Source organism: Convolutriloba macropyga, unplaced genomic scaffold, assembly GCF_964194025.1.
Source record: "Convolutriloba macropyga unplaced genomic scaffold, txConMacr16.3 SCAFFOLD_831, whole genome shotgun sequence".
NCBI classification, from domain to species: domain Eukaryota; kingdom Metazoa; phylum Xenacoelomorpha; order Acoela; family Convolutidae; genus Convolutriloba; species Convolutriloba macropyga.
This window is the reverse complement of record NW_027451295.1, coordinates 1-27,748: the sequence shown is the minus strand read 5'-3', so window position 1 is coordinate 27,748 and position 27,748 is coordinate 1. Positions and strand designations below refer to the sequence as shown.

General features: G+C 53.0%; 3 protein-coding genes across 3 annotated transcripts; all 3 read right to left on the bottom strand.

Moving 5' to 3' along the window:
* Positions 1-12,275: 12,275 nt before the first annotated feature.
* Positions 12,276-15,650, bottom strand: LOC142356542 (uncharacterized). Its single transcript, XM_075408424.1, has one exon. The coding sequence runs from the start codon at positions 15,648-15,650 to the stop codon at positions 12,276-12,278; it is 3,375 nt and encodes a 1,124-aa protein (XP_075264539.1).
* Positions 15,651-23,133: 7,483 nt separating this feature from the next.
* On the bottom strand, positions 23,134-24,112 carry LOC142356541 (uncharacterized). The gene has a single exon (XM_075408423.1). The coding sequence runs from the start codon at positions 24,107-24,109 to the stop codon at positions 23,585-23,587; it is 525 nt and encodes a 174-aa protein (XP_075264538.1). The 5' UTR covers positions 24,110-24,112; the 3' UTR covers positions 23,134-23,584.
* A 370-nt stretch (positions 24,113-24,482) lies between these two features.
* On the bottom strand, positions 24,483-27,341 carry LOC142356540 (uncharacterized). The gene is made up of 6 exons (XM_075408422.1): positions 27,187-27,341; positions 26,870-26,970; positions 26,361-26,573; positions 25,709-25,789; positions 24,916-24,987; positions 24,483-24,584 (listed from the first exon to the last, which is right to left on the bottom strand). Exons 2-6 carry the CDS (start codon positions 26,936-26,938, stop codon positions 24,483-24,485), a joined length of 537 nt encoding a protein of 178 aa, XP_075264537.1. The 5' UTR covers positions 26,939-26,970; positions 27,187-27,341.
* Between the last annotated feature and the right edge of the window lie 407 nt (positions 27,342-27,748).

Below are 27,748 nucleotides of genomic sequence, written 5' to 3'. Positions count from 1 at the left end.
ACACACCTCAAGATGTGAAGGTTCCATGGCCAAGAGAACACAAAAATGAGTGTGGAAGACATGGGGTAGAGGGACGTGGGATGTTGTGGGCAGCCAGTTTGATGGGCGCATTTGAGGGGATTTAGGGGGGCGGCCGAGAGCTATCTTCGCCACGAGAGCTCGGACGGGGGCCCCGAAAGTGGCATAGGGTGCGGGGAAGCCCAAGTAAACATAAGTTTTCAACTTAGTTTACGCACATGCCTCAAAAAATCGGTCAAAATCGCCATCTGAGGCCTCCCTGGGCCTGTACAGCCAATTTTCTGTTTTTGGCACTTTCAATTGTACTGTCTCTAGGCCCCCATAGCAGAGTCATGCCAAGGCCATGGTGGGCGAGCTACCCCTTCATGTGGGGTAAAATTCATAGCTTCACAACTTCTCTATTCGAAGGTTTGGCTATCTTTGAGCTCTTGACCCTCTATGGCCCATGTCAATTGCTGGGAACCTCAATTTGGCATGTTTTGCTCAGTTTTGGCTAAATCTCTCCCTAACCCTAAGGGTTTGGAATCACCCTGTGATACTCATAGGGCCTCATACGGATGACTGTGGGGCCCTATTGTCACCCTAATCAGGTTCATTAGGGTATGGGTCGCGAAATAGGGTCCCACCATAGGCACCACATTGGCCTGCCCTCATCCCCATCAGTTCTGAAACCTCTGACACCAACATGTAATTGCCATAGGTGCTAGGCCACATGGTTTCTAGGCATGTCCCTTGGTGGACAACTAGCGCAAAAGCAAGCAATTACTGCCATCCCGTTATCCCTCCCATGCTCCATCCCTCCCAAGTGCTCTATGGCCACGAAAATGGCCTTGTTTTGGGCAAAAACGAGGTCTAGCTCCATGCAACACATTCAAGGACCCCCTGGTTTACAGTCACTACTGCAGCCAAATAGCCAATGCACAGCCCCTATACCCCATAGCCTCATGCAAGACATACATAAGGAGCCTTTGGGGGGATGTTTTGAACATCATGCCCCTTAGTGGCCATTAACCCTGCAAAATCCATACTGCATGAACTTTATTGGAGTAGTGTATATCACTGGATATAGTATATACCCATGTCACACCCGTGCGGGTTTGGCTGCCTTCTACTGTAGCCTACACACGTACACACGTTCTGGAGATGCTTTGCCCCCTATTGCACTAACTTTTGTAAAGTATGTGCAAACTTTCCTTACCCACCTACTGCACATGCTATACCGCGTCCGCCGCCGCCCATACGTAACCGTTCACTGCGCGACCGCCGTCACCGCCCCACTTTCTACGCCCCCTTTTCTCTCGCATTGGGTTTCACCCCTTCAAACGCTGCATTCACCTTTCTCACCCCCCACCGCCATCGGCACATGCCGACTTTCAACTCCGAACGCCGAATCCGAAACCAGACATCGTCCGGCACCGTTACGGATTTCAAAAGAACTACGACATAATATACGCAATCCGTACGATATCCTAGGTATATCCTGAAATTCGCCGACTTCCGCGACTTGAAATGACCGCCTGCCAGGCTGCCCCGTTCAGGTCGTTCTCCAGAAAAATTGCCCACAAAATCGACCACAACGCCGCATGAATCGTCCCGTTTTCATACTATCTGTATGAGCACTTTCACGGATCAAAACTTCATCCTTATAATGTCCATGTTCACCCAGAACAATTCTCGAGCCTACAACATGACGAGATGGGCACTTGATTACAATTCTTACATGGTCACCGCTTGGTGCATTGCAGTTATACGCTAGGGAGATCCGAGCATGCAACACATAGGGCCCCACCAATGAGGGGGTGTGTTATTATGCGATATTTTCTAAATCCAGAGTACTACCTTGGATTTTGGGGTAGTTGTATATTGCATGTGCAGTTGACAACGTGCATCAATGGCCCCCAAAATCTGAGAGGGGGAAGGATGTAGCATGCGATTTGTCATGAAGTCGTCCATTCGGACAATGTCGCCCATTATGGTGGCATCTTATGCATATTCTTGAGAGGGATAGACAATTTGCTACGTTTTTTAAGGCATTTTTCTTGCTGTAATGGGTATGGCACACACCCATCAAGCCAAATCAAGTCGAAACTTGCATGTGCATACTGCCTACGACTGTAGGAATCTAGAATGCCATGCTTTAGCACGGGAAAACGCGGCATAGAGCATGGACATGGGTCATACATTTGGGGAACTTGCCGTTTTTCCAGATACAGGGCGAAAATAAGTGAATATGCCAAGATTTCTCCCTCGCTCTAGGGAGAGTGTTTTGGCTTGAGGCCCGGGGGATGTGGACTACACATAGGGCCCAACCTCCTCCAAAATTGGGAGGTCTATTCGCGCATGTAGCTGCACACACTACACGGTCAAGCGAATCAGAGGGCTAAAAATGCCCCCAGAAAAAACCCAAAAAAATAGCAGGGCTTGTCAGAGCGAGCCAGAAGTATTTTTAAAATGATCAGACCCCCACAATTATGGGGCCCGCCCATCATTGTGCCCCCCCCTTTGGCGATTTATATCTTTTTTAGCGGTGGGAGATAAGGGCCGTGACAGTCCCCAAAACCCAGGTCGACGGGGCCTGGCTTGCCAACGCCCCCGTCCACACAGTTCTCGCGCGCAATAGGCATGTCCTTCAATCCCAAGCCTCCTCCAACCTCATTGGAGGGTTGCCACACCATATCCTCAGCCTCCTTCAGCTCCTCGGGTGCCCTGGCGGTGCCTACGGTAAACCCATGGTGATATATGTGTCATATAGGTGCCATCCGTGAGTGAGCGTACGGTAATTATCGAGAAACATACTATCAATACCGGCCCTAAATAGGGTTACTAGGGCTTTAAACCCTGATTCTCTTAACATTTGGGGTCTAAGCTTTGCAATGGTCCGCCATTTGCACAATTTGGCCCACAACTTGCTCTGTACTGAAAATATATGCCTGTTTCGTACAAAATCGTGTCAAGACTTTTGTGGTTGATAGTACATATATATATATTGTATTATGTGTATGTAATTATGGCTACGCCATCTGAACAAACTCTGTTTTTTTTGCGGCCTGGTTCGAAGATCGAACAACTGGTCGACGACGTATAAGCACGGGGGTCGGGGGTCGGGGGTCGGGGGTCGGGGGTCGGGGGTCGGCGGTCGGGGGTAGGGGGTCGGGGGTCGGGGGTCGGGGGTCGGGGGTCGGGGGTCGGGGGTCGGGGGTCGGGGGTCGGGGGTCGGGGGTCGGGGGTCGGGGGTCGGGGGTCGGGGGCGGGGGTCGGGGGTCGCGGGTCGCGGGTCGGGGGTCGGGGGTCGGGGGTCGCGGGGTCGGGGGTCGCGAGTCGGGGGTCGCGGGGTTGGGGGTCGGGATCGGGGTTGGGGGTCGCGGGGTTGGGGGTCGGGGTCGGGGGTCGCGATGCAGCACAGCAGGGACGAGTACTACTAGTACGAGTAGTACAGTAGTACGTATATATATGTATCCCCTCCGGCCGGTGGCCGGGGTCAGGAGGAATCCTGGTAGGGTAGGTACAGGTACTGTACTCGTACCGACCTACCGTACCGGGCCTACCCTTGCACCGGTGCATGGTAGGTGGAGTAGGTACCTACTACCTACCCTACCTACCTAACCTACCTACAAGACGAGATCTCTCATCCGGGGCTGGCGTACTACAGTACTGTAGTACGAGTATTTACTATTTACCCCGCGGTGCGTGCGCGATTACGAGTACTTCGCGGACACACAGACACACACACACACACACACACAGACACACACACACACACACACACACACACACGCACAATTTCACACACTCAGAACAAACAGAGTTTGTGATGAGTACTAGTACGAGCAGGATGAAGTACTGTACAAATACAATTACCGCCAATGACACATGCACACATGCACGTGCGATCTTCTGGTGCGATCGATTTGCGAATGCACATGTGCGTACCAGTACGAGTACGAGTACTAGATTACAGCGTGCGCGAGCGTACATGATGCTGTCAGTACAGAATTTTGCGTTTATTACGACGGTAAAATGATCGCGAAACAGTACTTGACTAGAACATGGCTGTGCATTTAGTTTGCGAAGCGTACACTTTTGGACCCTGTATTAGCATGGTATTAGACACCATGGGAAGACGAATACACCAGTGAAAAGGTCACATTCATGCTACCCATTCGATCCGGATGCTTTCAATCCGCGTCCCTCGTGTACTGCTGGCAGTTGCCAGGCATTTTACTACTACTACTTTCAATCCGCATTTTTTCCTCTAGGCGCGTCTGCATTGGATGCCGCGGTGACCCGCGGCAAGCCGCGGAGCGTTTTTGTGTACATCCCTTCGTGCACTTACTAATTTTTGACGGTACCTGTTACAGCCTGCGCGGACCCAGCAAACCTTGCAGTAGGGTATCAGACCATACCGGCGGTTGGCTGGCCCCCTGTGCCAGCTTTTGCTGACTGTTCGGCAGTTTAACAGTCCTGTGACTGTTCACTCCCTCTGTCTTTGAGCTCCCAGCGTTTGCACCCATTGGTCTTTTCGCTGCTCTTATCAATGTCGTCAGTTTCCGACCGTTTCCGGTCACTTCTCACCCCCTCTCTGGTCTTCCTTTCGATACCCGGTCGTGTTTGGTTCCTCCACCGGGAAACAACCTAGAGAATTCATCCGGGAGAATTCTCTATATTTTACCCCGGGACCCTCCCGTGCCCCACGGTGAGCATGGTCTCCTACCGCTTGACATAGATGGAACCCCCAACCCTGCGGCCTCTGCCCGGCGGTTTCTTATGCACTTTTGCTCTAGCGGCAGTGTTTCTACTCCCTAGCAGCGCTAGCAGGCTTCTTAGATACCTCCCAGTAGGCATCAACCTGCTCTGAGTCTCTCTAGCTGGTCTCTGGTCTCCCCAGGTCTGAGCCTTCCCTTAGGGGGGGGGGGGGGGGACTGTACAACCTGTACAGGCCTCACCAGGTGAAAGTAAGTGAGTATCCCAGGTAGGGAATGAGTATGGGATCGCTGAGCTTAGAGTATGGTGTGAGTAAGGTGTGAGTAACAAGCGTGTATGCAGAGAGAGGAAGCGTTGTGGTTGAGTTACCAATTGATTACACATGGGGAAATTGCCCCACTATATACAAGTGTGGTTGGAGCCTCTTGGGAGGCTTGGGAGCGACCATGGCCCCACTTGGGAGCCATGGGAGCTAGGTTTGGAAGGGAATATTCCTTTGAAGGGATTTGGATCAATTGGCTCAGCCAATGGTGGTCTAAGGCTGGGTATCAACCATCGATACATCGTGGTAGGTATCAAGGTTTTGATACTATTGCCATCGAAATGGCATCAAGTATCGAGCCCTCTGGTATCGATGGCATCGGGAAGAACAAGCCGTCCCATCAATAGTATCGTTTAGAACGCCCCTCACTATCGATACTATCATATTCAGAGGGCTTGACCATCGATAGTATCGTTTACCAAGCGGCTGACCATCGATACTATCATGCAAGACGCGCCTGACCATCGATACTATCACCTAACTGCCCCAAACCATCGATACCATCACCATTCTAGCAGCGAAGCATCGATACCTTTACCCTAGCACCCACGGAACATCGATACCATCGATACTGGTACGGTCCGATATCAATACCATCAAGTTACGATTGCCCAACCATCGATACCTACCGCACTACTCGCAGCAACCATCGATACCAATCGTTATTGCGATTTGTACTATCGATGGTATCGGATATCGGCCGCCCGTTGGATCATCGATAGTATCGACAATATCAGATATTTGATTGCACCACAAAGTCACCTACCTAGTACCTACCTACCCACCTACTAGTACCTACCTACTTGCCTACAGGCTGGCTGCTTGATCGCTCTAGTTGAGGTTTTTCCCACACTGTATTTCGAGTTTTCATCGGAATGAGGAGCTGAAAAGAGGCCCCGGAAAAACTTCCCGAGCTTTAAATCGTGAGCTTGTCAGCTTTTCATTCTGGGGTCTGAGCAAAAAGTTGTGTTTTCGTGATATACATGCAAAACTGTCATCTTTTAATCGAGTATTTAACAAATTTTGTTCAATAATGATCACAAAATCAATAAAGATCATACTAAGACTACTACGAGTACTCGTACGGTACCGTCATCGGATTAATGATTGATCCGAACAGGGGGGCCCGCTAGGTTTTCAGCTGTTAACAGTGGGAAAAATAGGGTTATCAAGGGTTTGAATTTTCTCTCGTGGGTTTTGAACCATTTGAGGTCTAACCTAGCTGGGAAGATAGCCATGAAGGTCCTTGCCATTTTTCATGGAATCCCTTCTCAAGAAAAGTCCCTAGGGTATTATTAGGGCCGGGTTAGGGTTTTTAGGGTTTTGAAAATAGACCCTATCTCGAGAAGGGATTCCATGAAAGATTTAAAGCTTGAAAAATCATGCAGGTTGGTGAAAAAATCATGCAATTTGGACAAAAATTGACGAGAGACTTTGCTGATCTGTCCAACTAGGCCCATCATGCAGCCAGCCTGTACCATATTGAAACATCTACCTACATGGCCAATATGTGTGATAATTACAAATGAGTACTACTAAGCTACTATTATATTCGTATCCAATATGTATAATAGGGTACCTACTAGTACTAGGATTATTTCGCTTTCAAATTGCGCATATTATTATAAAGGTATTCAGTAATGTCGGGTACTGTATGCAATAAATACCGAAAAATCCGGGGGAGGAACAACACGACATGTTGGGGAAAGCTCAAGGCCGGGGCTTTCCATATGTTACAACATTGTCGCGGGTTCAATTCCCATTGGTGAAACATTTGTAGGCGGGATGAGGCTCCCACCCACGCATGCTCGACCCTCTCCCCCGCCAAGTGAGATCGTCCAAGTACGATTCTTGCGCCACACAACCTAGCTTGTGAAAGAGGGGAGTTTTGTTCACCTTTAATTTTCCGTATTCGTATTCTTACCTGTAAATATTCGTATGAAACAAACCCAACTATCAGTGCTTGATAGCGATACATCGGTATCGGTATCGATACCGATACCAGTCGAAACTATCGATACCGATGCCGATACCTTGACCTGACTATCGATACCGATAGTTCTACTGACCTCGACCATCGATACCGATGGTTCAACTGTCCCTGACCATCGATACCGATGGTTCAACTGTCCCTGACCATCGATACCGATGGTTCAACTAAACCTGACCATCGATACCGATGCCGATACGGAACGCAACTATCGATGGCAATAGTCTATTGGCCTTGTACTATCGATACCAATAGTTATTTGTCATGCTACTATCGATACCAATAGGGAAATGGCACTCAACCATCGATGCAGATAGCGATACCATGCCGCGACTATCGATACCGATAGCGATACCTTCCGGTGACTATCGATACCGGCTAGCCCAACCATCACTACTATCGATACCGACTGGCCCAACCATCACAACTATCGATACCCGCCGGCCCAACCATCACTACCATCGATACCGACAAATCCAAGTTGATACCCAGCCTTATGGTGGTCGGCCATGCAGGCTTGTATGTGAAGTTGCATGTGAAGATCACAATCAACTTCCCATGGCATGACCTATGGTTAGTTGAGAATGTGTGCTCCCTTGGTTGGGCATGATGTGGAGCATGACATAGCATGTCATGTTGGTTGGAATAGGGGTTTCCGCAGGGTTACGTACCCTTGGTACCCTTGGTATATTCCTTCATTGTTATTCATATGATTAAATATGGTTAATCTTACACTCGTACGAGATTACGTAGTTGTACGAGTACCAGTGCGGGTGTATGTTCCCAGGGTATCGTAGGGTATCCTATCAGGTCCTCCTAGGGTTTCTGGGCACATCCTTACACCAGGTCTCACCTCGGCTCATACCCTAGTGATACCCTAGTGCCCTAGTGCAGACCTGTAAAGACCTTTTGATGTGTGCAGCCAGGCTGTCCCTGCCTCTGACAATATTGTGTGTGCAATAGAGGAGATTCCTACTTTCTCCTGCAGTGTTAAGCCCCCTGCTAGCGTTTTACACGGCTGCCGCTCGGCAGCATGACTGCGCATAATGGATACGTAGGGTACTGTACTAGGTAGGTAGGGTACCTACAGACTACATTTTGGATCTCATCCTTCATGCGAATGCACCTAGCCTAGGGTAGGGTACCCTACTTTATCGCTACTGGAGATACTCATACTTGCAGGGCTTCAGGATAGTATGTACTAAACCTAGGTAGGTAGGGTCCTAGCTAGTCTATAGCCAGGTGCGCTGGCCAAAGGAATGGCCGGACCGCCGGGCGGGGCGCGGGCCGGGCGGGTCTGCGTGGGCTGAGATCAATCCATGCCGGGCAAATAATAATTAATAATATCCAAAATTTTCAAAAATTGTTATTATTGTTATTATTATTACTAGGGCAACTTGCAGTTGTGTGAGCGCTAGGCTGCGGATGGTGCTTTAGAAGTGCACGGCATCGGCAAGTAGGTACCTAGTACCTACCTACCCTACCCCCCGTTCAAGGAATAGTATGGTAGCTAGGCACCACATTACCTGTACATAGAGCTAGTACGTTAGTACGTACTGTACTAGTGTCCTACTCTCGGCGGTACTCGTAACAATTTTTTTGAATTTTTTAACGCCGCGGTCGCAATGCTGGCGGTAAACCCTACAGGGGCTATTGTACCCTACCCTAAGGTATGGGGGCAGAGAGAATCGGACGGCATGAATCCAGTACAGATTCATCGGACGGCGCCTATTTTTCGTGCACTTTTTCATTTCCCGACATTAAGAAGTTTCTGACCTACCTATAAGAAAAACAGACCCTATCGTGGCACATCAGACACCGCCCGATTTTGATCGTACGGTCCATAAAAATTTTCCGGCCCCCATTATATGTTTACTACTTCACGTACCTGATAGCCTGAACGCTCCGCTCCGGTGCTGCTGCGCACCATCCTCGCTGCGCTTGGATTACTATCTATCTATCTATATCTATTTATCTATCTATCTATCTATCTATCCATCTATCCATCTATCCATCTATCTATCTATCTATCTATTATTATTATTATTATTATTATTATTATTATGTTTACATATTTAAGCACTGATGTTTTTGTTGTTTTAGGTTATCAATCCGCTCAGAATTGGGGGGGGGGGGGGGGGGACGTATATATCATTTGGCTCTAAACCAATTATTTGGGTCAGAGTACCTACTTTGTGCAGTGTCAGGATGAGTGTTGAAGTAGAACTGGGGGTTCTTCAGCTCGAGACTTGAGATCTCCAGAGAGAGCCCAGAAAACGTCCGAACATGCCCGAAAGAGACGTTCCTATGCTTGAGCGAACAAAACAGGTCAATCGGGCGACCCACGCCTAGGTATCAGCCGGGCGGACGACCCCTGGTCCACCCACCCCCAAACGGGGCGTATTCTTGTATAGTACTTTATATAGTACTTGAAGAATAAATTTGTTGTTGGGGGGGGGGGCGAAATCCGAGGGGGGGTAACCTAAAACAACAAAACAAATCAGTGTCGCCTCAGTATTTACATGTACATAATATTTTCATTGTACTAGTCACAAACTCTGTTTGTTCTGAGAAGTTTTAGTTGGTCGGTGTGCGTGTCCGTGCGTCTCCGCGGTATTTCGACTTTATTTCCGATATTATTCGTGTAATATCGATACAGATTTGTTTATCTTTCGCATACATTTTATGTCTGCGTGTCCGTGCGTCCGTGGGTTTGCATGTCAGCGTGTCCGTGCGTCCATGCACATATGAGCACGCCTGGTCTGCTATCCTTATGTTTGTTAGAGATGCATATATACACTGCAGTATACCAGACGTCTCGGGTACTAGCTAGTACTGTAGGTATCCTTACTCGTCGAGTATCGTCGGGGATCGATCCGGATTCCGGCGGCCGATATCGATAGGGGCCCCCCAAGCTTAGGCCAATACTAGTACTAGTACTAGTACTACTAGTAGTGTAATATCGATACAGATTTGTTTATCTTTCGCAGTTTCGCATACATTTTATGTCTGCGTGTCCGTGCGTCCGTGGGTTTGCATGTCAGCGTGTCCGTGCGTCCATGCACATATGAGCACGCCTGGTCTGCTATCCTTATGTTTGTTAGAGATGCATAGATACACTGCAGTATACCAGACGTCTCGGGTACTAGCTAGTACTGTAGGTATCCTTACTCGTCGAGTATCGTCGGGGATCGATCCGGATTCCGGCGGCCGATATCGATAGGGGGCCCCCAAGCTTAGGCCAATACTAGTACTAGTACTAGTAGTACTAGTACTAGTACTAGTATTCGTACGAGACACGATCATCTCGGCCCGAAATTAGAGTACTAATAAACATGGGACCGGTACTCGATTCCGGCCCTGGCTTATAACCTAGACGAACTAGCAAGCTAGGTAGGTAACTTTCACCGACTCGTGACGAATCTCGAGACTTTGTAATCCGATCGAACTGCGTTGCTTCGGGTAAAAATTATCACGAAAACATACGATTACTCCGATGAAATCGCGAAACTTGGCATACGGTGCGCATCGTGTGAGGCCATGCTCACAGAAGACCCTTCAGTTGTGCTTGTGCAAGGGCCCCCGCCCAAAGAGCGTACCGAAGAACGCAAAGATGCCTGCCCTTAGTAGTAGTAGTAAAATGTCTGGCAACCGCCAAAGATACATGAGGGACATCAAAGCTATCTCTTGTGTAGTCCACAAGGTGCCTACCCTTATGTTATTCATTGATTGGTGGATACTCGACAATTAGTACCTGGCAGCCACCTGCATGAGAGGGCACAGAATTTAAAAGGAAAATGTAGGTTGGAAAGAATCACGGTTAAAACTAATTCTTCATATTGTTCTCCCGATATGAAGATTGCACCCGAATACCGTAACCTTTATGTTGTTGGCATCTGCAGTGATATGTTGCCCTTGTGCGCCCTTGCGCTTCATAATAATCGTGTGTGCTACACGTCACTCTCGGTTTTCATGTCGCCAATAAATAACGCTATATATTCCGGGCCGTATTAAAATTCCCGAAATTAATAACTAGGGTAGGTACTATACGTCTTTCCAGAGAAACAGAGTTTGTTTAGATGGCGTAGCCATAATCTCAGCGAAGCGTTGGGTTTGGGGAGTAGGTACTACTGCTCAAAGCGCAGCGCGTAGCGATTAGTGGTATCGCTCGTACGGGAACATACTATATACGTTCGCTTTTCCGTTTTTAACTGTTTCCGTATGAGTACTCGTGAGATAAGCGATATAGTGATGTCCGAAAAATAGGGAGCCGTCCGATGATCGGCGGGACAATTATGACCGCACGACTTATCCTAAATAAGTTATGCCGTCAGATTTAACAACCGATCTACATGAGCCGCAAGATGTGGTGCAAAAATAAGGTGCAAAATTAGGCAGCCGCACGATCAATATTAGGATAGCTAGGAGCCGCACGATCTAGGGGGTAATGCTGGGTACGGGTACTTAGAGTAGGTAGTATGAGTAGGTACTGGTAGGTACCTACTCGTTAGTACTCCTGCCCCAACTACTGGTACCTACGAGCACCTACTCCGGGTACCTACTCCAGGTACCTACCGTATACCAATCAATATCGAAGGATACGATATGGAAAGAGTAGGAGTAGGCATACTCAATAGGAGTAGTAAGGTCTACTACGCTAGGTAGGTGCTAGGTACCCAAAACCCAACATGGCTTCGCGCAGTGCAACTGCCCAAGTTCCATATTAACTACATACTCGTATATTGTAGCTCCTTTTTCACCGGCCCAAGCTGGCCCGAGGGCCGAGGGTGTTTTTTTGTCACCCCCTGGCAGGCTGGAGAAGGTGGGCCCGAGCCCCGAGGGTGTTAAAAAAAATATCCTTCTACAGTACAACAGTACCTACCCTACACGTACGGTGTATCCTTTTATAAATTATCTCAGCGAAGCGTTGGGTTTTGGGGAGTACGAAGTATGAGTACTGCTCAAAGCGCAGCGCGAGCGATTAGTGGTATCCCGTACGAGTACATGCTATAGTCAGTCAGTCAGTCATTACACACGTCCTATCAGGGAAATAATCCCGGACGATGGGCCAGGTAAGGTCACCCGTACCATGGAGTCTCGGGGGCTAGTGTAGTAGACAGTACGTACAGCGTTCTTTTATAAATAAAGTTCGCGTAAAAATCTGGTACAGGTCAGGGGATGCTTGGTAGTGGTACGGGTATGAGATGGGGTACGTGGGCCGTACAGGAATACATGCATGAAATGTCAGAAGTGGCCAGTGGCCGGTCTCTGTCGGGACCTTTGCATCCGCGCCCGGAAATTCTCCGTAGACAGAGCCTGTCTCCACAGTTCGCGATGCTGCACCACTGTCTCCCAGCTGTCCTCCAAGCCGAAACATTGCAGGGCCTTCTTCATCGCACGACCGTAGGTCATCGTAGGGCTACCCACAGGTCGACGGTGGGGCGTCCAAGAGGAGAGCATGCGACGAGGTAAGCGCTGCATATCCATGCGAGCGACGTGCCCCAGCCACCCCAGTTGGCGTCTGGCGATGTAGTAGTCGATAGGTAGCAGGTCGAGCTCTGTCAGTAGCTTGGTCGTGGAAATTCGACGCCTCCACACATCCTTGCGCGTAACTCGAGCCATGACTCGCACGGATTGAGCGTGGAATAGCCGAAGGCGAGTGTATAGGGTCTCTGTGAGAGACCAACACTCACAGCCATAAAGAAGGATGGCTAGAATCACCCCTGTGTAAACAGCTCGTTTTGCTGCAAGGGAGACACTGTCTGCTGCAAAAAGGCATTTGCGCAGAGCACCAAATGCCTTTCCTGCTGACTCTATCCTGCTGTTCACATCATGACTGTCACTGCAATCGCGGGAGAGATAGCTACCTAGGTATTTGAAGGTGTTGACCACTGGCATGAAGCGCTGTCCAGACATATGAATGTCTGACAGGTCTGCTCCATCATAGGTAGCTCGCTCCTTGTAGGCCGCCGGGGTAGCCGCGCAGAAGAGTATCTCAGACTTGGATGTGGCATTAGCTGTTGAGCCGACGTGCACCTCCATCCCCCATCTCGCAAAGTGGTTGATGAGTTTAGGAGTCATCCTCTCAGTGTCCTCCCGAGAAGAGAAAATGACAGCAGTGTCATCTGCGTATTCGGAGTCAAGGACGGCAAACTCTTCTCCACGGGTAGTATACTTCCGGGAAGTAAGTTTTAGGTCGGGTTTGGTCCGGAACAAGCAGGGTTCATATTCCTCTCGGTGTTCAGACCGCCATGTCTTCATCACAGCTTCCATGAAGAAAGTGAAGAGCTCAGGGCCTAGTAGGTCTCCCTGCTTGACTCCAATGATCGAATCGATCACTTTTGTAGCTCCATCGACTTCAAACTGCACTTTCACATTCTCGTGAAGCATCCGCAACAACTGGATAAGCTTGGGGGGCACTCCTTGCTTCCCCATGGTCAGCCACAACAGCTCACGGGGCACTCTGTCAAAGGCCTTCACTAGATCAATGAGAAGTATCCACGTCTCACAGCTGTGCTCCCGGCGTTTCTTCATGACCTGCTTGACCGTGAAGATAGAGTCGAAGCAACCACGCCGAGGACGGAAACCATTCTGGTTCTCGTGGTCCAAATGATCCTCCTTGATCGGTTGGAGGCGGCTCAGGATGATGTTCCCCACAATTTTGTAGAACACTTCAAGCATCATGATGCCACGGTAGTTCCCTGGCTTACTGAGATCTCCTTTCTTTGGCAGGATACTCAAAAGCCCTGTCTCCCATTCAGCCGGCACTTGCTCAGACTCCCAGAAAGCAAGAACACACCTCTGTATGTAGCTGAAGCCATCATCTGTAGAGGCAAGTGCCTTCCATAGCCTGGCATGAATGCCAGACGCACCGGGTGCCGTGGGGCGTAATTTGCCAACTGCCTTCCGAATCTCCATATCCGAAGGTGGCTCCTCATTTGAGACAACAAGGGCCTCAGGTACCGTGTCAAGCACACTTTCATCGAACTGCGGGGTGCGGCCATAAAGGTCAGTGAAGTGCTCCGCAAAGACTTCAGCAATCTCCTCGGCCGAGGAGGCAACAGATCCATCTGGCCTCTTCATCTTGGCTTGCGGCGCTCGACGAGGCGGTGCAAGACCCGCTTTCAGAACCTTGACCGTGTCCCATGCTGCCTTGCCGCCGGTTGCTCCGTTGAAACCGTCATTGACGATCGTGCACTGCTCCACTATCCATGCTGACTTAGCGAGTCTGACCTCACGCTGGGCCGCAGCTCGTGCCTTGTTGTATTCCATCCTCGTAGCACTAGTCGGTTCCCTCTGATGTGCATGAAATGCACAATTGCGGCTACCGATCACGTCCAGAAGCCGAGTTTCTCTGGCTGCGAACCACCGCGGAGTAGGCCGTCCTCTCTTCGGCAACGTTGCAATCGCGGTGTCTCGCAATGCAGTCGCTAGGGTAGAATAGGACGTCGCAGCCGCGGGAGGCAGTGTGGCAACCACTTTATCGGCGAAGGAAGCCTTGATATCATTATCAAGTAACGGGGAGTAGTCGAGCTTGGTGACGCGGGCTCGGGGATCGCATTTCCGTCGTAGGCGCACAGCAAAACGGAGCTTGCACTTAACGGCACGATGATCACTGTCGATAAGCTGTCCACCACAACCTCCGGCATCGGTGAATCTTTTCAAGTCGCTCCGGCTAATGATGATGTGATCGAGCTGATGTTGCAACCTGCTGCGAGGATGTTGCCACGTGCCGTAATACGGTTTGCGAAAAAAACTACTGAGTGAGGCGAGGTCATGCAGCTCGAGGAATGATCGCAAACGGCGGCCGGCGGCGTTGATATGGTTTATCCCGTAGGGTCCCACCGCGCTGTACGTGGCATCCGGCCCGCTGAGGCATCCAAGGCCAATGCTCGCATTGGTATCAGCACAGATAATGAGGATATCACCTGAGGTCCGCCGGGCAATGGCCTCCGCCAGTGTAGCTTCAAATATGTCATGCTCCTCAGCCGGGGCTCCAGACGTCGGGGCATAAGCCGCAACTTGAAATAGAGCAAGTTGGCGTCCATTGGCGTCCTGCACTACCATCCGCGCAGCAATCACTCGGGGTCCAAGGTCCGTATGGATGTTGTCCGGGCCAGCAGCTTTCCATGCTGCAGTCGCCGGAGGACTGAGCAGCAACCCAACGCCACAAACTCCTCGCCGAGAGTCCTGGGTGGTAGGTGCTGAGCCGAGGAAGGTGTACCCGTCCTCTGAGATCTCCTCTACTCCTATTCTCCATGTCTCTTGTAGGCCCATCGAAAAACCAGATCGCGAACGCAAAGCAGCGATGATTTCCGTGAGTGATTCATCAGTTTTCAGACCACGACAGTTCTGACTGTAAATCGTATGGGAGGGGGGAGTGCGAGTACGAGATGCTCGTAATCGTTCGATCTCGTCCTGTCTCAGATTTGTAGTCGTACGTACTGCTGGATCTACTGAGCCCCGGCCGGCCGTACTGCATACTCGTACAGCACGCGCGGCCAGGGACGGGACGCGACCGACGTTGTCCAGACGTCTTGCCGCGTGGAGTTGAGCATGGCTGCGGAGACCACCGGGAGACGCCGAAGCGCTCGCAGAGTGATCGCGCAGGGCAACCATGCCTCCCACCCCACGCTGCTAGGAAAGCAGCGTGAAGCGCCCGTGAGCAGGCAGGCAGGCGCGGGCCGGCGGGGCCGGGACTGGGCTGTTGTCGGGGGCTAGGTTCGGCAGTGGGTCAACGGGTCAACGAGTATTACGAGTACATGCTATATACGTTCACTTTTCCGTTTTTAACTGTTTCCGTACGAGTACTCGTGAGATTAGCGATATAGTAATGGCCCAAAATTCAGGAGCCGTCCGATCGTACTGCGTACTGTTCTGGCCGCACGATTAAAAATCTAATTAATGTATGCCGTCAGATTCGAGTCCAGAACTACACAGGCCGCAAGATTTTCAAACAAGATTGGTGCAAAATTCAGGAGCCGTCCGATCAATTGCACGATGTGCGAGAGCCGTTAGATCCAGGACGCTAGTAGGTACTAGGAGTAGGTACTACTAATAGTAGTAAAAGTACTAGAGTAATTTCAGCGAGTAGGTACTATGAGTAGGTACTGGTAGGTACCTACTCATTACTGCTCCTGCCCTAACTACTGGTACCTACGAGTACCTACTCCGGGTACCTACAGGTACCTACCGTGTACCAATCAATATGGAAGGATATACTCGTATATGGAACGAGTAGGAGTAGGTAGGAGTACTAGTAGGAGTAGTAATTACACTAGAGGTACTAGTAGGAGTAGGAGACTACTGTACTGTAGGAGTAGGTAGTACCTACAGTACTAGTAGGAGTAGTCTACTACACTAGGGTAGAGAGGTACTGTACCCAAAACCGAACAGCTTCGCGCAGTGCAACTGCCCAAGTTCCATATTATATATATCTGTGTGTCGTCTGACACTTCATCACGTGATCAGTCAGTCCGTCAGTCAGTGGCGACTGGCGAGTGGCGAGCGGCCGGCGCGGCACGTTGTCGCTATCTTCGCTGTACAACACGTGCTGCCACAAACCCGCTTCCGTCAGGAACTTGCAACTTCGCTCGTGAAACTTACTTGACCGTCAGCCGCCGAACTGTCTGGGCAGACAAGCGTCGATCCTTCTTCGGTGCCTGTGACAGGTCGTAAGGCTCGTGCCGGTTTCAGCATAGCGGGAGGTCATACTTCAGGCATAATGGCTGTCTCCACTAGATTCGTGTTCGCCGCCCTACTCCTGCTGGCGGTGGCCCTTCCCGTGGCGCAGGCCGATTCCCATGCCGACGGAGCTGTTTGCGGCGGCCACGGGACGCTGAACGCCGACGGGACCGCCTGCATCTGCGACGACCACTTTGAGCACGCCGAGGACCCCGCTGACCCGCTGATGTGCGTAGAGCACGACCACGCGACCGGCCACGAAGACGAGCACGCTGACGAGCATGCTGACGAGCATGCTGACGAGCATGCTGACGGCGAGCACGGCCACGCTGACGATGGCAGCGTTGATTGCGGCGAGCACGGCACTGCCCACGACGGCCACTGCGACTGTGAGCCTGGCTACGAGGAGGTGGACTTGACTTGCGTGGCTAAGGCGGAGGAGTCGAACCAACCTACCGACTCTTCAGCCACTTTGCTGGCCCTGCACGGTGTCGCTGCTTCTTTGGTGGTTTGCATGATCGCCATGTTTGCTTGATTAGGGTTTAGGATCTAGAAAGAACTTTTTTCCTCCTGATTGTCGCAGGCCCGTGCACGGGCGGGTCAGCTGTAAAGGAACGAAGTTAATCGTGCCCGCCGTTCGCGCACCCCTGGGAGTTGAGTCGGCTCTTGCCGTCTACGTTGAACGATGTACAGACTCACTGCGTTGAGACTGCATCGCATTCCGTACGGAAGGGGACTGGTCTGGTAGAGTTGGCCGTGCGGACACGGGAGACCGCTTTCTGCACGGTCTGTACTACTTGGCGGACTGTACAAACCACAGGACTGCTGTCATGGCGTCGCACCCTGCCGGCCCCTTGGTCGTACTCTTTGCAATATTGTGGGGTAGGACCCAAATGGCGGACTGCAGCACTACTGGAGTCGCACGAATGTGTGTGTGTAGAGAGAGGGGGGGGGAGGGGGAGGGGCAGATGTATCTAGGCGTTGAGCCGAGCACTTGCCATTGTCCTCCATGCGTATTCCTGTGGCCACCAATTCTGTTGTTGCACCATGGAACTAGAGCGGTGCCGGTCTCGTGACCGGCACCGAGCAATAAGGCGCTTCAGATCTGAGCTTCAGGCCCGCCAACTGCATGCGAAATGCTAGCCGCCATGGCCCACATAATTGTCACCCCCTCCCCCCCCCCCCCCCCCCCCCCCCCCCCGGTGCACATACATGCCCACAGAAACATGCCCCACCCTGCGACTCCATTCAAATAAGTGCAGTGTGCAGGTACACCATGGCTTCCCAGCAGCAGCACCTCGCCATGGGCACCGGTCATGCTAGGGGCTGGTGCCCACATGGCGGTGGCCAGTAGAAGCAGTGTCCTGGCAAGGTTGTAAAACAGCCATGTAGCTTTCATGGACATCTGAAGCACCGGCCTCTTCTGTAAAGATTGCCAGAGTTCGGTCGAGCCCTGATGCCCCGCAGAGGCACGTGCGAATTCAATTGCGCGATCTGGTGGAGCTCTTGGATGCGGGCAGGCACTCCAATTGGACAGTTAGCCATTTGTCACGGGAGGGTGAAAGAGCAACCGCTTGCCATGCAGGAGCAGAGGTGATGGGGTCGCAATGGAATCCACACGCTGCCTGTGTCTGTGCTCTATCTCTGTGGCTCTCATGGCAGCACACAGCCCCCAGCACCAGATGCAGGACCGCAGCGAGCCATGATACTGACATGTCTCTCTCAGGGAGGGCGAGGAGGATGCATCACAGATGCCCCAGAAGACAGGGGGGGCCACCTGTGGTTCAGATGTTGAGTGGAGGTACGCTTGGCAGGACATCTGGCGGGGAGGGAATCGCGGGGCATGCGGGGCGTAGGCCTCTACGAGCACAAAAGAAATGGCACCTGTGCCAACTGGTAGTCAGTGCGACATTGAAGGTGGGCTCGGGACATGGGGAGGAGAGGGAGGGGGGTATCAGCTGAGGCAGAGGGGGCGGGCGGGGGGGGGGGGGGGGGGGGGTGCGCGGGTGGTTCATACCTGAGGCTAGGCCCGAGGTGTGCAACACATGGTGTTCACTGGCTCCATGCCTACGGCCAGCAGCCCGCCCACAAGGCTGTGGTAGAAGTCCCTGATGTCTGGTCACATCTGCACCTGACCAGACATCATGGAAACACAGGGAACTCTGGGTGAGGTGGCAGTGCAGGACGCCGGGAGCAAGGGAGTGGATTGGTGGGTGGAGTGGGGGGTGGGGGTTCGATTCCGGCTGTCAGATATCGCTACCAATCACACAGTTTTGAGATTAGGCCAACAGTGAAATCTGGTAGGTAGGTAGGTAGGTAGGTAGGGTACAATAGGTAGAATTCCATACACAGAAGCAAAACAGGGCGAAAAGGCGGCGGGGGCAGGGCTAGAAAAAGACCGGCCGGGCCACAGACCGGGCAGCCGCACACTTTTAGGGCCGCAGCCCGCAACAGGCCCTGTCTGGTAGGTGGGTAGGGTACCGTAGTCCGTACCTACCGTACCCTACCCTAGGAGATAGATCCAGTCCAAATTGAAAATAGCAAGCTGGCTGGCGGCTGGCCCCGCGAGGATCACATGGAGCACGCTATCACGTCCCGCGTTTTCTAAACCCCCGGAAGGAGTTGGGCACCGTGGGACCGTGGTCCGTATCACTACTCGTACGAGTACAGTAGCCAGTACCCTCTACGAGTAGCCAGTCAGTAGGAATCCTGGTATCACGTAATGCATGTGTCTGCTCTCCACGGTCCAGTAGGGTAGGTAGTATACCCTACTTAGTGGTAGTATACCCATGTAGTGGTTGTACCAGTACAACAGTGTGGGTAGTACTATCGGTGCCCTACTAGGGTTTGTAAAATTTGTAGGGTTTGTAAGACATGTAGGTAGGGTAGGCCTATCCTACGGCCTACCTACCTAACCAAGAGACGTACAGGTCAGAAGTGATCGCGGCCGTAGCTCGGTAGGTACCCGTACTCGTACAAGCTGTCGCCCATGCATCGGCGGCTGTCGCCCGTGTCCCGGCCGGCCTGTACAGTACAATAGTCATGTTGCCACTTGCCCGGCCTGCACGTTTTTTGGAGGGGGTACGGCAGGGTACCGTACAGCCTACAGGAGACGTATGTCGGATATAGATGCTGTCGGATCTAGACGTCTGTCGGATATAGATACTTCATATTTCTAGATAGTGACTAGCTGTGAGGCTGCTCCCGGGCTTGTAATCACTAATCAACCTATCACTACTAACTGGTGCACACGGTACGGCGTATCGTGCAGTACTGTCCGTGGTACATGGTACGCGGAGGTACAGGATTGACCTATTGAGGAATGAGGATACCCTACGGGCTACGGCCTAGGCCCTGGCTAGTGCCTACATAGTGCATGCGTTCAATTTTTGAATATCCTGCCCGGCGGGGGGTGTAAAAATATTCATCATTCCTAGAATTTGCTTCTACTGCGTATTTTAGGGACCCACTAACAAGCACATTATACATGATAATTCCCAGGAATATCCCAGCACTGTGGGGCGGAATCTCTCCCATATTTTCATGTGCTAGGTCCAGCTATTACAAATGAAACTACCATTACGTTGTTTCTTGTGCAAGAGGTACAACTTGCGCTTTGGTCACCCCAGCCGCGTCCGGCGGGTGGCTCCTGTCGATAGGCAGGTGGGGTACCCTCGAGAGGTAAGGTCTATTTTAAAAGGATAGTCTGGAAACTCTGGATATAGTGATTAGTGGATACCCACTGTTGGTACGTACCTACCTACTCAATCGGTGTACCTGGGTGTACTGCAAATTGTCGTTATCTTCGTTGTACGAGTACTAGTACTACTCGATTACAAGCGCCAGATCCCAACGCATAACAATCAGGAACTTGCAATTTACCTGCTACTCGTAGATCTGCAGATTCACGGAACTTTATAAACTGTATTCGACCGTTCAGCCATCGAACCGGCTGGAGCCTGGACAGACAATCATATACGTCGCTATCGGAGGCCAGCGATTCCGCGTTCCACTTCCAACGAATCGAGAGGTCTTACTTCAGGCATCATGGCTGTATCGACTAAATGCTTGATCGTTGCCCTGCTCCTTTTGGGGGTGGCCCTTCCTGCGGCGCAGGCCGGAGTTTGCGGCGGCCACGGGACGCTGAACACCGACGGGACCGCCTGCATCTGTGACGACCACTTCGAGCACGCCGAGGACCCGGATGACCCGCTGATGTGCGTGGAGCACGACCATGAGCACGACCACGGCCACGATGACGAACACGCTGAATTTGACTGCGGCGAACACGGCGTTGCCCACGACGACCACTGCGACTGTGAGCCAGGCTACGTGCAGGTGGAGTTGAAGTGCGTGGCGGCGGGCCGCTAGAGATCGCGAATTCGGCCTGATGCAGGCTCTTTCAGCCACTATACTTTGCTGGCCTTGTGTGGTGTCGCTGCCTCCTTGGCGGTTTGAATGATAGGCTTCATTGCTTGAATAGGTTCAGGATCCAGGTCCCATTTTTCCTGAGCTCAGCCTGGGCGGAGCAGCTGTAAGGGAACAAAGTTGGTTGTGCCCCCGGCGTCCGCGCTGAAGCGCCCTTGGGATCGTTGAGTGTGCGATCTTGAAGTGGCCAATCGATGAATTGAAGTATATATGTGCACATGCACTGCGTTGAGGCTGCATCGCGTTCGGCTGAGGAGGGACTGCTCTGGCTGAGTTGGCCGTGCAGATCAGCGTGAGTAATTTCTGCACCATCACCCTTTTTCAAAAGTAGGAACCCCTCCGGTACTGACGTAGGAACCGGCACGTTTGCATACGCGGTATACACTACATGTCCTTCCGCGGACAGGGACGGGCACAAGGGACAAACGCCGGGCAGACCGAGGGCCTGAGGCCAAGGCGTTGTTCAGAACTTGGCGAGCTAGCTACGTGCCTAGCGGCCGCACCTTTGCGATCGCTTCTTCGATGGTTCTGGGATCGATCGAACACAATTGTTGACTTGAAGCGAGAACGCACAGCCCTGTACGAGTTTGGAATGCAGCCCCTAGCGCGCAGGGCGAAGGAGCTGCGAGGGAACGCAAGTGCTTGCACCGCAACCCACGCAGCGTGCTTTGACCGTGATGGATCGTCACCCGTCACGGACGCTCCCGGCCGGCTGTTACGGCCTTGGACCGCGGCCTGTGGCATGTGTCCGTTTGTCCGTCGCCCTTATCCGCGGCACAACGTGTAGGTGAAAGCATGGACACTACTACTAGTACCCTACCGGTTCCCAACGTGGTTCCTGCATCGCTACAAGCACTGTAGTCTGTACGACAAACAGTTTCTTGATCGTTTAAGATTTCTGCGTTTTAATTATTCCATACATGCCCGGTCTGTACTACTGTACAAGGCGGAAGTTGTACACGCCATAGGACCGCTTCCTACCAGCAGCTTGATCGACCGCTTTCTACAGGAAACTTGGTCGTAGGTAGCGATACTCTTTGCAGGATTTTGGGGAATTGACGTAGGCTCAGGAAATGGCGGACTGCAGCAATCCTGGAGTCACACGCAGGTATGTGTTTGAGGGGGTCGGGGGAGGGGACGACAATAGTGTATCTAGACAATGAGCTGTGCACTTGTCATTGGCCTCCATGTGTATTCCTGTTTGTTGCACCATGGAACTAGAAGGTGTCTCGTGGCCGGTACCAAGCAATAAGGCCAAGTTGCCAGCGGCTCTGATCTGAGCTTCAGGCCCTCTACTGCACACGAAATGTTAGCCGCCAGGTAATGCCCATGTAATTGTCACCCCCCCTCCCCCCCCTCTCCCCTCTCCCCCCCCCCCGGCCCGCACACATACACATGCGCACATAAACATGCCCCATTCTGCGACTCCCTTCAGATAGGTGCAGTGTGAAGGGACACCATGGATTCCCAGCAGCGGCACCTGGCCATGGGCACCGCTCATGCCAGGGGCTGGTTCCCACATGGTGGGGGCCAGTAGAAACATAGGCTGGACATCTGAAGCTCCGCCCTCTTCCGCACGGATGGCCAGAACTCCGTCGAGCCCTGATGCCCCGCAGAATGTGCAGCGTCAATTATGCGCACTGGTGGAGCTCTTTGGATGCGGGCAGTCACTCTCGTTGGACAGCATGAGCCATTGGAGGGCGAAAGAACAGCCGCTTGCCATGCAGGGGCAGACGGAACGGGAATCCACACGCTGCATGTGTCAGTGCTCTATCTCTGTGGCACACATGGAAGCACACAGCCACCAGCAACACATGCAGGACCGCAGCGAGCCTTGAAACTGGCATGTCTCACTCCGGCAGGGCGAGGAGGATGCATCACAGATGCCCAAGGCTGTGGTGCGCGCAGAACATTACATGTCAACACGTGGCTGGCCAGCATTTTTGTTTCCTCCCAGCCACGTGCAATACCATGATCGCAAAGGGGGCGGCCTTGCGGCCCCTGTAAGCAGGGGGTAGTGCTGCAGCTTCCTAACATGGAACACAAAATACCCTACATTCATCTGGGGATCCCAGAGGTGACTCTTCCCTGGCTGCAGCCCTGGCAGTCTTCTACGAGGGCCTGGGCCCCAGCCAAAGATCAAAGCTGAGTGCAGCAGATATCCTGCCGGTTGGTTGAAGCATGCGTTGAACACTCTGCCAGGCGAGTCCTGGGTTATAGGTGATGTCTGTGACGCCAAAGATGTCCTGTCTCTCTGCAAGCTTGCCATGATGCAGGTACAGGGCTGCTTGCTGCCAGGGAGGCAGACGGAGTCAGGGAGCTGGAAAGGCCAACCTCCAACGCCGTGAGGTCACAAATACCTCTTTTTCAGATCGTCAATGTCAGCGCCGCCCTTGCCCGAAGCTCCATCGCGAAAGACGTCGCGAGACTCGCGGAAGACATCACGCGAGTCGCGTCCACCGTCCCTGTCCCCCACCGTCCCTGTCCCTGCCGCGCCGGTCTCTGTCCTCCCTGTCTCTGTCCCGATCGCGGTAGTCCCGCCCACTGCGGTGGCTGTCTCGGTGGTCCCTGTCACGGTAGTGCCGCCGCTCTCCACCGTAGTCCCGACCTCTGTCACGGCTCCTGCTTCGGCTACGGCTCCGCCGCCTATCCCTATCCCTGTCGCGGCGGTCGTAGTCCCGACGGTCACGACGGTCGTAGTCCCGCCTGTCGCGGTCCCTTTCATAGTCCCGTCGGTCGTCGTTCCGAGAGTCCCTTCCACGGCCGGCATGGTCTACGCTAGATGAGCGGCCCCTATCCTGGCTGTCCCTCTTGGCAGCACCCGAGGGCTTTCCCTCATCACCAGTGCGGTACTTCTCCCGAGTACCACGGCGGTTCGGGGCTGTCTGGCCGAAGGCCACACTGCAAAGCCACAGCAATGAAGGTGAACAGGTGCAGAGGCAGGTGGATGGGGTTGGGACCGACATCACTAGAGGAGACACGGCAACAGCTCTGTGTTGTGCGGCGGCAAGTGCAGGGGTAAGAGGCGGCCAGGCGCATGCGTGTCAATCGCGGTATGTGTGTGTGCCCTGTTGGGGGGGGGGGGGGGGCACCTGAGAGCTGCTTTGACTGAGGGTGGGCGTTTGTTTGACTCGTCTGTGCCTCGGCGATCAGGCCCCCTGCGCGCAAGTCATAAATATTGCATCAACTGATGAATGTGTCATCTGCTGCCGAGACCAGCCCTGCCGCCACAGTGAATGCAGGCTGAGGCTCGGACGATGAATGAGCTGCCTGCCGCAGTCTCAACCAGCACACACTCACACAGTGGCCCTCTTCTCCTCAAGCTTACCTGTCCCGCCGTTACCCACAGCCTTTGCAGGGAGCCCTCTCTTCTGAAGGTTCCTCCTTGACGGCCCTCTCCACGACGACAGGAATGCGCGGGAAGATGGTCTCGAAGTAATACTGCAGTCCCGAACAGGCAAACATCATAAAAATGACAAGAGAGAGACGGACGGACGGAGGGAGGGAGTGAGGGGAGACTCTGTGCCAGCCAAACTCTAGTTCCTCCCGGCAGGGCACCAAGCTCGAGGCACCAGCTCTATGGAGTGGGGGTGTGTGCTGTTCGTGTTCCTTGTTCTCCCGGTGTGTAGCACAGCTCCTCCAAGCGGCAAGATGCAGCTGGATATCCACCAGAGACGTCCTCCCACAGTAAGCCCCCCTCCCTCTGCCCGCTGCCCACAACGCATACACTCTTCCCCGGGCCGAAACCCTGGGAGTGTGCAGTGTGTCACACCTGACTCAGCATAAGATCCCGCACGTACGCTCCGATGGTCACTGTGTCTCCGTATGGGGTGGGCTTAAACTCCTGAGGGGCAAAATGTGCAGAGACACTAAGCTGGTGCATGAGCAGGTTCAGAACTTCACGAGTTGCTAGACCTACAGAGCCCATCTGCTCCCCTTGCCATCCAGAAGCAAGAGATAACACACGTCTCCAGCACATGGAACTCTTACTAGGTGTTCAATGCTCGCGTATTCTGGTGTGCTGTGTCTTTGCCGGTTGTTGCGAGATCGCAACCCTAGAACCGGTTTTCACACCAGACATGACAAAGGCAAATCGTTGGACGGAGAACTTTCTGGCGGCTTCGGTGGAAGGGTGGGTCTTCATGCGGCCACCACTTGTCGGCTCGGTCTAACCGCAAGGAGAGTACCGACGAGCTGGGAACGCCGGCGAGTGTCATGCAACGCACTGTGAAGTACGACATGCCACAACTCCAGACTCTGCAGATACTCCGGCATGAGCATGCCACACACCACCGGCTATCTATCAAAAGATTTCATCGCCAGGTATCTGCTGGGGTGGCGGCATGTGGTCGGCGGACTATCACGATACTATCCATCTTACAGGCGTTTTCCTGTATCGCCCCGCCTCTGGTTAGCAACCCAGCCCGGATGCCTTGAAACTGTATGCGCCCATCTGTCTGCCTTGCACCGCAGCCTGTCCTGGTTGTGCTTGCTGGAAAGGGGGACTGGCTGGGCTAAGATGGGGGGGGGGGGGGGGGGGGGGGGGGGGCAGGAGCCGGGGGTACCTCGGAATCGTCAATGTACTGCTGCACCCAGCTCCAGATCTGCTTGGGGTCGCAGACATACCGCAGGTACAGGAAGCCCACCTGAACACAGGGCAAATACGTAGAGGTGGATAAGACATGGCTGCTGAGCAGCAAGCGCGTGAAAAGCTTGACAGAGATGTGCTGTGCCTAGGCCGCGGTGCACTGTGAACACCCCACACCTGCCTTTTCTTTCTCGCTGTTTTCACTTCCAAGGCAGTGGCAATCGCTTCTCTGCTGCCACCTTGCCTGGCTCAGCGCGGGGCTGCTGCAGGCGTACAAGTGGGTAGGCAGGCAGGTGAAAGAGGGGGGGGGGGGGGGGGGGCAGTATAGCTGCTTTGGCGCTCGCAGGAACACCGACAGCAGAAGCCAGAAATGCGCTGACAGCACAGTGGAGTGGCGGGGAGAGTTGTGATAATGCTGCCAGATAGATTCAGGAAGACGGGAAGGAAGAGATCTACCATTGCAGGTGGGCAGGGCCAGCACTGAAGCGTGGGAGAGCTGAGCTGAGCATGAAAGCGTGCTGTGAAACCCATGGAAATGCCTGCAGGTCGTATGTGCGAGCGCGAAGACAAAAGTGTGATGCATGACGTTCTGGATGAAGGAGAACAGGGAGGAGTGACATCGGCCGTACCGCTCGAATGAAAGGGGAGTCTGGGTGGCTGAGCGTGTCGCTGATGTTCTTCCTGGTCAACTGCATGCTGCAGAGCTTGTACAGGCAGCAGAACGCAGTGGACGGCCCGCGGGCATTGCCCGTGAGCCATGGCTCCACTGACTCCACAGACTCATAGATCTCGTCTATCACCTCAGACCACGTTTCGTAGGTTGAGATAGAGCGGTAGTAGTCCTGCACGGGCCCAGGAATGGCTTTAAGCTTGAACTGACAGGCAAACACTCCTGTGTGACCCCCGTGAGGTGATGCGTTTCCCTTTTGCCTCAGATGCCTGAGCGTATAGCAGTAAGAAGAGTAGAGGCGACAGGTGACAAGCAGAGTGCAGTAATTTGCGCCAGGAAGTCCTATTGGCTGCCTGGAATGTGGTGTGGACATGATGCGGCAAGTACGGCTGCAGGATGCGGGCACAGGCTGGCGCGTGTGAAGGCGGTGTTGTGGCCACAGCCTGGACACAGGTCCTGAGAACGTACCGAGTTCACAATGTTCTTGTGCAGCACCGCCTCAAAGTTGAAGGTCTGCTTGTTGCCGTAGATCTCCATACTGTGTTGGCGATTGGCACCTTCCTACAGACCTGCCATGCAGGCGGTTGGTGAGCCGGAGGGGAGAGCGTGTTGGTGAGCCGGAGGGGAGAGCGTGCAGTAGACGGAGAGAGGAAGGAAGGGGCATTGCACTGGCCTTGACACTGCTGGCCGGAGGAACAAAGGCATGCATCGGGAAAATGGCCCGTTCTCCAGTGCCAAACCATGTAACCAGAGAAAGTGAGGGGTTGTTATCACTCCATATTTACCTGCCTGAACGACTGCTCCTCAGATCTGACCTGGAAGGACCTGTCCTGTTTTTGGGCTAACCTCCGCCGAAGCTGGACGTGCGAGCCGTGCAAGATCGAACCCGTCGCCCACTGTCCAGCGTCGACTGAACAGATGCTGACAAGGACATGCGTGTGCCGTGAGGATAGGTGAGGCCTATGTGGCCCAGGTGGTGCGTGACGGAGATGCCGTCAGAGGCGCTTTTTGTGCTGATGTCGAGCAGTGTGGCGCCACGTCGGTATAATTTTTTCGTCGCGCCGGCAGATGCAGCAAGGTGACAGTACTATTTCGTTCGTTTTCGTGATACATTCTAAAATACGAATATACGATATAATACATACGAAAAAATATCGGTGCTGCTGCACACGTACACGGCTCTTGTGGCATGGCGGCCGGCCTGTGTCCACCTAGGCTAGGGTACATGGGGAACCAATCACTAGAGGGTATATATCGCTACGTGCTACGAGTACCCTAGCGGTCTTTCGAATTTTCATGAGCTCGTGTGGAGACAGCCCCGGTCTGCATCCTCACTGCGAGCCCTCA

Coding starts and splice junctions, on each gene's coding strand:
- LOC142356542 (XM_075408424.1), bottom strand. CDS start 15,650: ATGGTTGCCCTGCGCGATCACTCTGCGAGCGCTTCGGCGTCTCCCGGT.
- LOC142356541 (XM_075408423.1), bottom strand. CDS start 24,109: ATGTCGGTCCCAACCCCATCCACCTGCCTCTGCACCTGTTCACCTTCA.
- LOC142356540 (XM_075408422.1), bottom strand. CDS start 26,938: ATGGAGATCTACGGCAACAAGCAGACCTTCAACTTTGAGGCGGTGCTG. Junction 26,574..26,869: donor ACAAGAACATTGTGAACTCG/GTACGTTCTCAG, acceptor GGGCCCGTGCAG/GACTACTACCGCTCTATCTC. Junction 24,585..24,915: donor GGGATCTTATGCTGAGTCAG/GTGTGACACACT, acceptor TCGGGACTGCAG/TATTACTTCGAGACCATCTT.